Raw genomic sequence first — 13,479 nt, forward strand, 5'->3', positions numbered from 1 at the left:
CCACTAGCTGTAGATAATCTGGATTGCCAGTAATCTAGATTACACGAAATCCGATCGTCAAAAGAGCGTTTCCACTTATGTACTCTCGAAACTAGATTAAACTAACGATTGCATATGGTACCTAGATTATTTAGATCATTCATGTTGAGCAAAGTAAGCTAAAAGCTTGTTACAAGTGTGGCAAAAAAGACTTCGAAACTGAAACCCTACTTAGCGTCGTTTGACATCCATTATATCCTGAGTTGCCTGTTGCTATCTAATTTATTCCTCCATCATTCATTATCTTTAAAAAAAAACAGTTCTTTTCAGAACTAATATTTTCATTGATTTTTTCTTGTTTCTCTGTTTTACATTTTTAAAATAACATATTTTATTGCATTATCTTCGATTTTAATTTTTTCATATAACCATTTGACTGTTTTGCTGTTCTTTAAAACCGAATTTTTAATTTTCATTTCTATTACTGCTTAATTACTTAACTACATATTTTAACACTACTTTTTTTTCTTATCTTACTTTCTTCATCTCAAATGTTTTAATTTTGGATGGAGTCCTTAGAAGTCAGTTTAGTTCTGCTATAGCAGAATCAGCAGCTTCTACTAAATTTACTTCAGCAAAGAAGAAGAGAGCGAAACAAAGTGTTGCGCTTGTTTTTAATCTTAAGTGCATCCATTTGTTTAAGGAGGCATTCTTAGAAAGACACAGTTACTTTTGGCAAGATTTTGTTCCTCCAATGTCTGACAGCCAGTGGAGAGAAAACTTCAGGATCAGCAAAAGACATATCAGTTCTTGTGCGAAAAGCTATGCGTCCTTGACAGAAAGGATACAAAATTCCGGAAGGCTACTCGTAAAGAAAAGCGAATTGCCATTGCTTTGTATGCTTTAAGTTCATCTGCAGAATATAGAACAGTTGCTCACTTGTTTGGTGTATTCAAAAGCATTGTTTGCAAAATTACCCTTGAATTTTGTAAAGTTTTTGTGGAGGAATGTGGTGATCTAATTCATCTTCCATCAACCGAAGAAGAATTGATAGAGGCCAGAGATGCATTTAAGGATCGCTGGGGTTTTCCACAGTGCTTGGGGGCTATTGACGTAACCCACATTAAGATCCAGCCACCGAAAATGCATGCTACGAGCTACTATAACTACAAGTCATTTTATAGTATCGTGCTGATAGCTGTTGTGAATCACAATTATGAATTTACGTACGTGAATATTGGGTCTCCTGGACGGAACAATGACGCTTTTGTATTACAGAATTCTGCGTTCTACAATTATCTGACTGAAAATCCATTGCTGTTCAAATTATCTGAAACAATCAAAGGGTGTTCAGTTCCACTGTGTTTTCTTGGGGATTCTGCCTTTCCACTTTTGGAAACTTTACAAAAGCCTTATGAGGAACATTCAGCAATGCCCGACATATTGAAAAAATACAATTCTTCTTTATCAAGAGCTCGATTCAGAATTTTAAAGTTGCTGGAGACCAGAATAGACAATGCTGTACCAGTTGTGCATGCAGCTTGCATTTTGAACAATTTATGTGAACAGTTTGGGGATTATTTTAATCCAGATTGGAAAAAAGATGTTGTATTGCATAGCAACAATACAACCTGTGTTATGGGCAATAACAAAAATCAGCCTAAACTAGTAAGAGATGCTATGGCTGCATATTTTTATGAAAATAATGAATGATGTTTTTTGTTATGTTTATATTTTAAATGTTTATTTTTATTACTTTTTCTAATTAAAGATTCATTACATAACTTTAATTAAAAATGTCCTTTATCGAGTTGATTTATTGTTAAAAATCAGTGAAAATAGCTAAATTTGTCAACAAAAAAAGAATTCCTATTCATACATACATCATAACTAGTGTATGCTTACCAATAAAAATTCTTTTTTATTCCTGATACATAATTTTAATCTATATGTATGTACATTCACAACGTGCAAACATTTACTAGGACATCGATTTGGAGATAAAGCAACTTGTTTTTGGGAAATAGTTTTTATATTATTCACTACTAAAGCAACTTTTACATAATTTTAAATTAACTTAATATTTAGTGGCTCATTCTATCTTTTTAATTAATAGCTGTCTTTTAAGAATATAAAAAATATTAATAAAAACTCCGTCTCACTATCTGTCCAAGATATTTTCTTTTGCTTATCCATATCTGTTTCCATTTTCGAAGACGAATCTCGATTTGCGCGCTAATCTAGTTTCTCAAACTAGATTAACTGTAATCCAGTTCACTCAGACTTAATCCATCACGTGACCAACTGAAATCTAGATTACGCTTTAATCTGGATTTACTTGGGCTAGTGGAAACAGGGTATAAGGTTACGATCCACCATCTCCGAGATACTGTCACGAACCACTCCTTCAGCGAACAAACTCCGTATCCCCAGGATACTGCTCTGGTTAACTGCTTACTGCTGATTACTACTGCTACTGGTACTACTCTTAGCCACATTCGTCGCTTCTCTTTTATCCTCCCTTCAACAAGGCGAAAGACTCTAGACTGACCTGTTTACCACGTCCAGAGTCATCCCGCATCCGGCGGACGTCAGAACCAAAAAAAAGGTCCCTGAGAAAAACCGTCATAAATCCACCAATACAATTTATAATACCATCCTCAATAAATATTAATAAATTTAGTTACATAGATTTCACCCCAAAAATCCCTTTTTAAAAGACTAATTCAAAATTTCTAAAAAAAATATCATTATTATGATGGAATTTAAACTTTACCGTAGTGGTGCCATCTACAGAAAAATAATCTATCTTTAAAAGTATTGAAAAAAAACCTATAATAAATTTCAATTTATTACAGAACTCGTTAGATACAGTTTAGGAGCAATCAAATTTGCATTATCAGTTGAAGTGAGCACTTTATGCTTAGTTAGCGAAGGTTTTAAAACTCTTTTTTTTTTAGTTTTCAACTTACCCATAACTTAAAATCAAATTAGACTCGGTTGCGAAAGGGCATCTGGCACTAATAGCACACTGGAATTTCTGATTCTTAATTAAACCACTTTCAAGGGATAAATTTCGCTTTATTGATTATATTTTATAGAATCTCTCAGGTCCCACAACACAAGAGTAAACTCGCAGAAAATATCAAAACATAATGAACTTAAAATGAAAAAGAAATTCAAAAAATTATTAAACTTCAGCGGTCGCCATGGAAACGAATGCAACGACTGAACAGAACGTACTAACCATGGAGCTAGGAGTAGATGGAGGAGACACTAGCAGAAATTCGTGAAGCCGAAAGCTTAGCAATGTTAACCGCGAAATTAACCGTCGGCCATCTTACATACTTCTAAACATTGGCAGCTGTAGCTCGTTAATGCTTGAATTGTCGTATGTTCGGACAGTCATTATCGTTGTTATTTTATTTGTTATTCGTCGTGTAGTCTTACTTTGTCTTATTATTTTTACTTGGAAATTACGTCTTTTACCAGATAACTATGACTTCTTGAAATCTGAAAATTGATATTTTTTACTGACGTTATGAAAACCAGAAAATATCCCATTGCATTGCAAATATGAAATAGATAAAAAATTTAAATTTATTAAAAATCTAATATTATATACAAGTGATTGCATATAATATTAGATAATAATAAAGTACTCCATGATTATATATACATTTATTCTAAGCCTTATAGTGATGTAGTTTTTGCTTAATGTTAAGGTATTGATAGTTTTTGTTCCATACCTTCATTTAATGTATTTCTCCTAAAAAAAAGAATAATAATTTTTTTTAAAGCGTAGGGTTTTCTAATCCCTAAACAAAGTCCTTTTTTAGATCAAAGTGATTTATTTTAAATTTAGCAATAATCAATTTTCCTATATATATATATATATATATATATATATATATATATATATATATATATATATATATATATATATATATATATATATATATATATATATATATATATATATATATATATATATATATATATATATATATATATATATATATATATATATATATATATATATATATATATATATATATGAAGAATAAAACAAAGAAAAATTAAAGACATATGAAAAAGGAGGAAATAATAAGTAAAAAAATAACACACAACAATTTAAAAAAAAAAAGAAGAAAAAAAGAAAAAGGAAATTTTATTTAAAAAACCAGGAAAAAAAACCGGAAAAAAAGATATAATCTTTTCATCAGCCCACACGATTATATCCGTAAAACAGAGTGCTTTCTGATACTGTATCAATAAAGCCAAAGCAAAATATATTAATACAATGTGGGGAGCACTCAAAAATTTTTTTATAGAAATTGAAACAAATAAAATAGAACACAAAAAGTAAAAATAAGTAAAAATAACATGTAAAAACAGAAAATAAAATGAAATAAAAAGAAAAAGCAGTAAAATTGGACTATAAAGCGAGTAGCGAAATCAGATTAACTTACATGGAAGGAAATTTTTCAAGAATGATTTAATAATGTTTTCGCAGAAAGATTGCCAGATTACAAAATATGAAAACAAAAGCGCAAATTGAGTGTAACAAGTAGGAGTAGGCGATGTTAAGATTTCGGCATCGTGAGGCATCGCCACTCAAACATCGCGATGTTTCGATAAATCGCGATGTCACGTTACTAATTTTGCATTGTTCAGCTTTGCTTTTTATTTATTTGATGCTACTGTAAAGTAAGACTAAGACTGAAATTTTAAATATATATATATATATATATATATATATATATATATATATATATATATATATATATATATATATATATATATATATATATATATATATATATATATATATATATATATATATATATATATATATATATATATATATATATATATATATATATATATATATATATATATATATATATATATATATATATATATATATATATATATATATATATATATATATATATATATATATATATATATATATATATATATATATATATATATATATATATATATATATATATATATATATATATATATATATATATATATATATATATATATATATATATATATATATATATGTTGTGTGTTTGGGGAAAAAAGAGCGTAAGTTCAAGAGAGGGATATTCAGATAAAATTTATAAAAAGTGAAAATCTGCCAAAATGCATCGAACTAACATTATACGAATTATATTCATTTTACAGGTGTATATAAACAACTAAGTGATTTATAATTGAATGTTATATTTAATTTCAATAAAGTTATATAAAAATATAATCAATAAGGAAAAAAGTTAAGGTAGGAGTAAATTAAATGCATGACTTTATAGCCTGGTACATATATTAATAAAAATATGTGAGTAAAAAATATTTATTGTAATGGGGTTTTTTCTATTTTTTTATTTATTATTTATTTTTATTTTGATTATTTTCTTCTTTCGGATTAAAATAATTCAATAGACTGTCTCTTTCAATTTAAACAAAACACATCTTTTCTACCTTCAGATTTTGCTGAAAAAAAATCGGAAGTTTTTAAATTAAAGAAAGAGGGTAATGAATAAATAGTTAACTAGTGAAACGAATAATTCATTAATATTTTACACGCAGCTTTGAAAAAAATGAGTGAATTATCTTTAAGGATGAGTTAAGAAGGGTAAAAAAAAATAATAGTATTTAAACTTTGGCCAACAAAAATTATTGTTAATTTTCAACATTCTTAAAGATGGTTAGGTATCTTAAACAAGATCTCAAAGTATTATCAAATAACCAAAATATAAATAATCCTCAGAGAATCACTTTCTTTTCCTGGATTTGCACGAATTGAAGAAAGCACTTTTTCATCTTTCATTGGTGATGAGTTAGTTTCACTCCTAGTTACATCGGAATTCATCGTCAGCACATCGTTACTTGATAATTCGCGAAGGAAGAAACACAAGGGAAAACATCGTCACGGCAATCGATGTCGCCTCGTAATCGGGGGAAATGCTCTTCGCGCACGCTTGCGAACATCGATGTTGAATCTGAAGAATCGATTCCGCGGCATCGGGGAAACATCGATGCCTCGGGAAACATCGTACACATCGCGCGGACATCGGAATTTCCGATGCTTCGTAAAATACGCCAACCAAAACATCGGATCTTCGATGATTACAAAACATCGATGTTTTCCGATAAATCGATGTATCGCCCAGTCCTAGTAACAAGAGGGTTTTAAAGTGTCGTTCTTACTGCACTGCTAAAGTGATTTGTTGTTCTGTGCATTGATTTGTTACTTACCAAGGATGGGCCCGAAATGGATGTGCGCAAGGTAATATTATACTGGATAATTTTAAAAATTGACCATAAATAGTTTTGGAAAATAGATGTTTATTTAAGAAAAAATATACAATAGAAAAGAGAGGGGCCGGGATAGCCTGGTCGGTAGGGCGCTGGGCCCATATCCAAGAGGTCGTGGGTTCGATCCTCGCCGGCCGTGTAGTAAATGGTGACTGATGCACGTTAAATCTGTCGAGTCTCAAAGTCCACCATGTTCCCACAACAAATCAATACCTCTGGGGGTACTGATCCAGGAGTTTCCTTGTCTTCTGGATTGGTTCAAAATTACAAGGCTACGGAGTTGAACGTAAGTAGTCGTAAACCCATGAAATTGGGTCGGTTGTTCAACGACGGTTATAAAATAAAATAAAATAGAAAAGAGAAGCATAAATCGCCTGTTTAGAAAATAATTTTAGCCACGGATTTGGCTGAAATGGATTATTTATATATATATATAAATTTTTTTAAACTAATTTACTTAGTAAGCAATTAAAAATGTCATATTTTAAGTATTCATAAAATTCTCATAGTATAAATTAGGTATATTAATATGGATTTGTATAGACTAATTTTTAGCAAGAGAAATCAACATAAATTATGTATTGCACTTTCTGAATTTCTTTTTTTTAACAAGAAACATCTTTCAATATTGTGGTACTCAATTTTATTTTCTATATTGAGCTATGAGTTAGCTCCATGGATGTGACATATTCATAACCGCTCAGAGCTTGTTCTTTAAATTCTAATTTTTCTTAACGTAATAAGTTTATCTGCCTTTACTAGTATAATAAGTTTGAACTTATAAAACTCTCAGGGTGGTTTAAATTTTACAATTCTTAATAAATTTAATTATATTTTTTAAGTTGTATTGATAAATACATAGCGATTGTAAAATGAAATAGATCTACTTTTGTTTAAAAAATTCTCTAAGTTAAAGTTTTTTTTTCTAAATGTTTCTGTTGTATACCTTCATTGAAAACATTAAATGTGTTTTTCTCTACATTTAAGAATCTTTTTCTGTATTTGTAAAGTTCAATACACCCTTCTAAGGAAATTGTTAGTTACTTTTTGTTGTATACATTAAATGTACATACCTTCATTGAAAGCATTGAACATGTTTCTCTCTCAATGTATATATATATATATATATATATCTATTATTATTATTGCTTTTTTTAATGCATAGAATAACTACCTAATACTTTTTTTCTTGTCGTTTCTTAAAATAATTAGTTACCTGACTTTATGGACCTATGAATTAAAACTATCAGAGTAATATAACTTTTAAATTTCCAGATAATAAACTTTTTTATCTTCTTGAAATTGTTTTGAAAAGTGCATAGTGATTGTTAAATGAACTTGACCTAATATTAACTTTACCAAGAATTCCATTTGCTTTAAAAATTCTGTCAAGTTGAAATGTTTTTTCTAAAAGTTAGAAATACGAAAATTCTAACGGCTGAATAAAAATGGAGAAAGCTTGGATGGATGGATCTCTTATTTAACTTAAAAGACTAAACTCGACACTTTAAATCAAATTACGAACCCTTCAAAACCGCCCTCCAAGCTCCGTTAAAAAGCATGGATTAACTACAAATAGAAAGATGTATGAGCGCACAACGACGCAGCAAGTAAGATGGCGACGGAAAACTCTCGCGGTTGCTTCCCCTTGAAAGGAATGGGCCAATGGGAGTGTCTTCTCCACTTACTCCTAGCTCCATGGTACTAACGATCAGATCATCTAGTCATCAATCTTAACATGCTATTCGAACGACTGCTGGGTGAATGACAGGATCATAAACCACTGTAAACGTGTTCTTTCTGGGAAACAATGCCATCTCTTGGTTTCACAAAAGACACTCTATAGCACTCATTGGTTACTATATTTAGTTTCAGATCTAAGACTGAAACAAACATTACCCACATGGGCGGATCGTGAATTTGTGGGGCCCTGGGCTGAAACTACTTAGGGGCCCTAATAGCCATTTTGTCAAAAAACTGTTTTCTATAGTGATGTAGATAAGTATATAGAAAAAAGTAGGACAATAAAATAATTTTATATATTTTTTATTTATTTATTTTTATTTGTGTATACAAGCAGCAACTGTACAACATTATTGCAAAAGAAATTGACAGGTTATGTGTAGTTATGTTATATAAATTCTAAAGCAACCTTTCTGCATTTTTGTGCTGCAAATTCCATTATTTGCTCATCACATTGTAAGTCCTTTGTTAAATCACAATTTATGGAAAGAACTGATAAATGATTTAGTCGATGGATCGACATTGTTGACCTATATTTGTTTTCTATATATGACATCCTGGAGAAAGAGCGCTCAGCTTCACAGCTGGTGATTAGGAAAGTTAAAAAAATCTTTAAGATAGTATAGCAATTTGGGAAAACATCAACAAGTTTCTTTTCATAAATTAGCATAAAAATTTCACTGCAAGAGGTGTAAGACTCTGGCTTAGATTGAAGTAACTAAGATTTTAACTGAATGCACTCATTCACTAAATGCTCGTCTACGTCATCTGGAAAATAATCAACAATAATACGTACACTTTCCAGATCTATGTTTTCCATATTTTTGTCTTGCAAATCCATTGAAAATTTGAATTTCTAGCTATACATCTCATAGACTTGGCTCCTTTTATTTAAATCCATAATCAGCTATCCAACGCAACGTTTAGCGTGTCTCTTTTAAATTTTTCTGCTCCGTATACTGAGAATTTATCTGTAGACTTATCTGAAAATTTTGGAGTAATGCGTCTCTTGTTTATGTCATTGTAGTCTATTCCCACACTAGTACTTAATTCTTTAGCTTTCTCTCCGTATTCCTTTAGCTTCTGATCTGCTTGGTGCCTTATGTTGTTCAACAAGTCTTTTAATGACACAATTAACTTGTTGCCTTCACAAATATCTAAACCAGGGCTCTCTATTTTTTTATTAACTAAATTAAATCTTCCCAAAATTTCTTCCCAAGAAATAATCCAAATTGCAGTATTGAGTTTCTTCATTTTATTGAGTAAATTTCGTGCCTCTTTCCGGAAATCAACTTTCTCATCCTCATTTTCTCTGAAACTTTCAAAAATTTTCATAATGTCATCATAATTATTTTTCAAAGCTTTAACAGCATCATAGTGACAAGACCATCTGGGCTGGCTTAAACTTTCTAACTTAAATTTGAGTTTTGTTTCACGATTTAACAGTTCCCACCTATGGGTCGAAGTAGAAAAGAAAACGTATATTTTTTGCACTACTCCAAAAAAGTTCACAATTTCGGTTGCAACCTTAACAGATTCTTCACCAACTAGTTGAAGGGAATGCGCAGCACATGGCACATAATCCGCGGATTTATTTTGTTGTTTTAGTAGTGCTTGTACACCATTGTAGTGACCCGCCATAGTAGCAACGTTGTCATGAGTTATAATGAGTTATAATTTGTCATGAGTTATATTTGAGTTATAATTTGTTTAATTATCTGTCAGCCCGTAATCTCAATTATTTCCTCATATACTGTTTTTGATAAGTGCGATATTATCGGTCTTTGTTGCAGCTCTCGTTGCTCAATGTGTTCACGAATGAATGGATCGAACTCTGCCAATAGCTCCAGAGCACCCATAAAATTACCACTATGTGGAGAACCAAATACTTCCTCGAAACCTCTAAATGCTAAGCCCCTTATACCTAAAAATTTGACCACTGCAATAACCCGTTTTAGGACATTGTGACTTAATATTCTGTTTCTTTTCTTAATTTCTTCTGAAGCTGCTTGTCTAAAACAGATCTATTTTCTTTTCGTGTCAACCACACTAACATTGATTTCTTATGTTCATTAGAATTTTCATGATTTTCTAAACAAGTTCCTATGTGTTTCCGATCAGAAAATCCGGTTGTGTATTGAGAAGTGATTTTAGAAAAAAGTTTGCAAGTCAAACAAAAACCAGTACCAGCCCTGGTTGAATAACATAACCAAGATATTTCCTGTGATTGACCATTTTTCATTTTCTTAATGAAATACCTATTTGAAAATATTCTGTTTTGTTCTTTGTGTTTTTTTATTGAAGCTGAATATATATTTTTCGGATCTTTATTTTGAAAATCAGTCATTTCATGTGAGAGGATGTTCTGTTCTTCAAATAGACTTCGGATAAGACCTCTTCCTTTTCACTTGTTAATAAATTTGTAGCTATTTCATTCTCGTTTTTATGTTCTAATTTCAAAAAAGTTTCAATTTTTGCACATTTCTTTCTTTCTTTTTCACGATCTAGCTGTAATTTCCGTTTCTCAGCTCCACTTTTATATTTTCTTCCAACATATTGTAAAATAAGACTTTGATATTTTTTCTGAAAATAAACAATCAGCTTGATAATTTTCTGGTAATAAACAGGGAGCGAAATAATCGATGTAATATTGTTCTTCGCTTCACATTTTAATATTTTGTAATGAGTTGAGCAATTCACAAATTATCATTAAAAATCGATTAAAAAGTTCATTTAGTGTTGAAAAAATACATTAAAAACAAAAAAATACATGATTTATAATTCTTTTTACTTACCAACTAAGAGCAGGAAATCTTTTTTTATATTGATTATGTACTTTCAATTATAAGTAAAATGAGAGAAAGGTCCGGTCTTTACAACTTTTAAGTTATCATTTATTAGTAAACTAAACAAGTTTGTCACTTTGACGACGAGAACAGAAGTGCGGGAAAAAAAAAGAAATTAAGTCGGGCGTTAAGCGGCGTGGCGGGAAGTGCCCCGTACTAGACGCGAAAAAATACACTGATCAAAAACATGCAACGGAGAATTCCCCGTTCCGTTCGATAGACGCGCACATGCATGGGGTGATTAATCTCAGGATTGCCAACTTATAATAGTTTTTTTTTAACATTAGATATTCTTTTGAATTCAAAATATCACCTATTGTTTTCAGTGGGGACAGGGGCCCTTTGTAACCACGGGGCCCTGGGCTGCAGCCCAAAAAGCCCTTAAGTAGATCCGCCCCTGATTACCCATAATACTTTATGAAATGAACAAGGGAATGAACTTTATATTTTTTAAATGAATGAACTTTATATATTATGAACTTTATATTTTTCTAAAAAAAAATATAAATGAATGAGCAATGAACTTTATATTTTTCTCCCAGAAACCGGTAAAACTGAAATTCGTATATGACATATTGATGTAGAGCATCATTATTTGAGCCATTTACAAAATGATCATGTAATTAAGATTGAATATTGTATATCTAAAGATATGATTGCAGATTTTCTGACTAAACTACTTCTCAAATATTTTTAAACTTTAGAAATGTATTAAAAATAGTACCCAAGCTTAAAGTGAGTTGTAAGATTACGGAACGTTGCATTAAATTATATTTATCTTATTGTGACTAATCTGACTATTCAAGGTATATTATCTCAGCCACTGAATGGTGTTGCTGAATTATGCATTGCATAACATTTAATAAGTTTCTCTTCTCGACCCATCAATCGTCCATCCTGTTAAAAGTTCCAGCTCATGGACTAAAAATTAAAAATTATTTTCATTGAGTAATAATTTAAGAAGACAATTTGATCATTTCAATAAATTGATAATGCTTCACCTGATTAAGAAAGTCACAAAATGTGATTGCAGATTAAATGAAAGGAGAGTGAAATCAATTTAGGAGAACATGCACCAGACAAAGGGCAGCATAGATTAATTCTGCAACTTTTCATTCACTTAAAAGTGTTTTTACCCTTATTTTTAAGATTGATAAGTTTTTTGATATCATTTTAAAACAAAAAAGACAAAGTAGAATAAAATATAATGCAAAAGACTTTGTAAGTAAACATTTATTTAAAGATTTAAGTTTGCGAATTGCCTACATGACATAGGAAATTAACTATAAACAAACAATTTTGACAAATCAACCCATTGCAGATTGTATTGATTGACTAACTACTGCTGCTGATTGTCCTGAAGCGCCATAGTTGATGTTTCCAATACTAGCTGATCCAAGAATATTTATTACAGCTGCGAGCAATTCCGAAAGAGTTTGTACCAGAACTTCACAGTCAGAGGCTCCAGGGTTACCAGCTCTAACTTCATACACAACACTTCCAATTGTGTTTGAAAGACTAGCAGCATTAATTGGACCTCCTGAAACAATTCTTGATGCAGTAGACGAAATTCGGGAAACTGATCCTGGAGATGATATTGCCGATACTGCAGATGCGGCTGCTGATGCTGCACCAGATCGGGAACCACTTGGACCATAACCTCTTGGTCCAGACCCTTGTCCATATCCGCCTTGACCACCTGAACCGCCAGCTGCAGCTGCTGCTGCGGCTGATGCACCAGATCCTTGTCCTCCTTGTCCATATCCACCTTCTCCTGCACCTTGTCCATATCCGCCTTGACCACCTGAACCGCCAGCTGCTGCTGCTGCAGCTGCTGCGCCAGATCCTTGTCCACCTTGTCCATATCCACCTTGGCCACCTTCTCCTGCTCCTTGTCCATAACCTCCTTGTCCATATCCGCCTTGACCACCTGAACCGCCAGCTGCAGCTGCTGCTGCGGCTGCTGCACCTGATCCTTGTCCTCCTTGTCCATATCCACCTTGGCCACCTTCTCCTGCTCCTTGTCCATAACCTCCTTGTCCATATCCGCCTTGACCACCTGAACCGCCAGCTGCTGCTGCTGCTGCGGCTGCTGCACCAGATCCTTGTCCTCCTTGCCCATATCCACCTAGGCCACCTTCACCTGCACCTTGTCCATATCCTCCTTGCCCATATCCGCCTTGACCACCTGAACCGCCAGCTGCAGCTGCTGCTGCGGCTGCTGCACCCGATCCTTGTCCTCCTTGTCCATATCCACCTTGGCCACCTTCTCCTGCTCCTTGTCCATATCCGCCTTGACCACCTGAACCGCCAGCTGCAGCTGCTGCTGCGGCTGCTGCTCCAGATCCTTCTCCACCTTGTCCATATCCACCTTGTCCATATCCACCTTGTCCATAACCACCTTGTCCATAACCTCCTTGACCACCTGCACCGCCTGCTCCAGCGGCTGCTGCTGCTGCGGCTGCTGCGCCAGATCCTTCTCCTCCTTGTCCATATCCACCTTGTCCATATCCTCCTTGACCACCTGCACCACCTGCAGCGGCTGCTGCGGCTGCAGAACCAGATCCTTCTCCTCCTT

General features: G+C 32.6%; 2 protein-coding genes across 36 annotated transcripts in view; both read right to left on the reverse strand.

Moving 5' to 3' along the window:
- LOC147803296 (uncharacterized) overlaps window positions 1–13,479 on the reverse strand; it is a 113,241-nt gene that overhangs the window by 88,676 nt on the left and 11,086 nt on the right. The gene's annotated exons all lie outside the window — the stretch shown is intronic.
- LOC147803300 (uncharacterized) lies at window positions 12,117–13,164 on the reverse strand. The gene has a single exon (XM_087150826.1). The coding sequence runs from the start codon at window positions 13,021–13,023 to the stop codon at window positions 12,310–12,312; it is 714 nt and encodes a 237-aa protein (XP_087006952.1). The 5' UTR covers window positions 13,024–13,164; the 3' UTR covers window positions 12,117–12,309.

The sequence above is a fragment of the Parasteatoda tepidariorum genome, chromosome 9 (assembly GCF_982258835.1).
Source record: "Parasteatoda tepidariorum strain Cologne lab strain chromosome 9, Ptep-v5.0, whole genome shotgun sequence".
NCBI lineage: Eukaryota > Metazoa > Arthropoda > Arachnida > Araneae > Theridiidae > Parasteatoda > Parasteatoda tepidariorum.

What these genes read in the sequence shown, in the direction of transcription:
- LOC147803300 (XM_087150826.1), bottom strand. Translation starts at nt 13,023, where the DNA reads ATGGGCAAGGAGGACAAGGATCTGGTGCAGCAGCCGCAGCAGCAGCAG.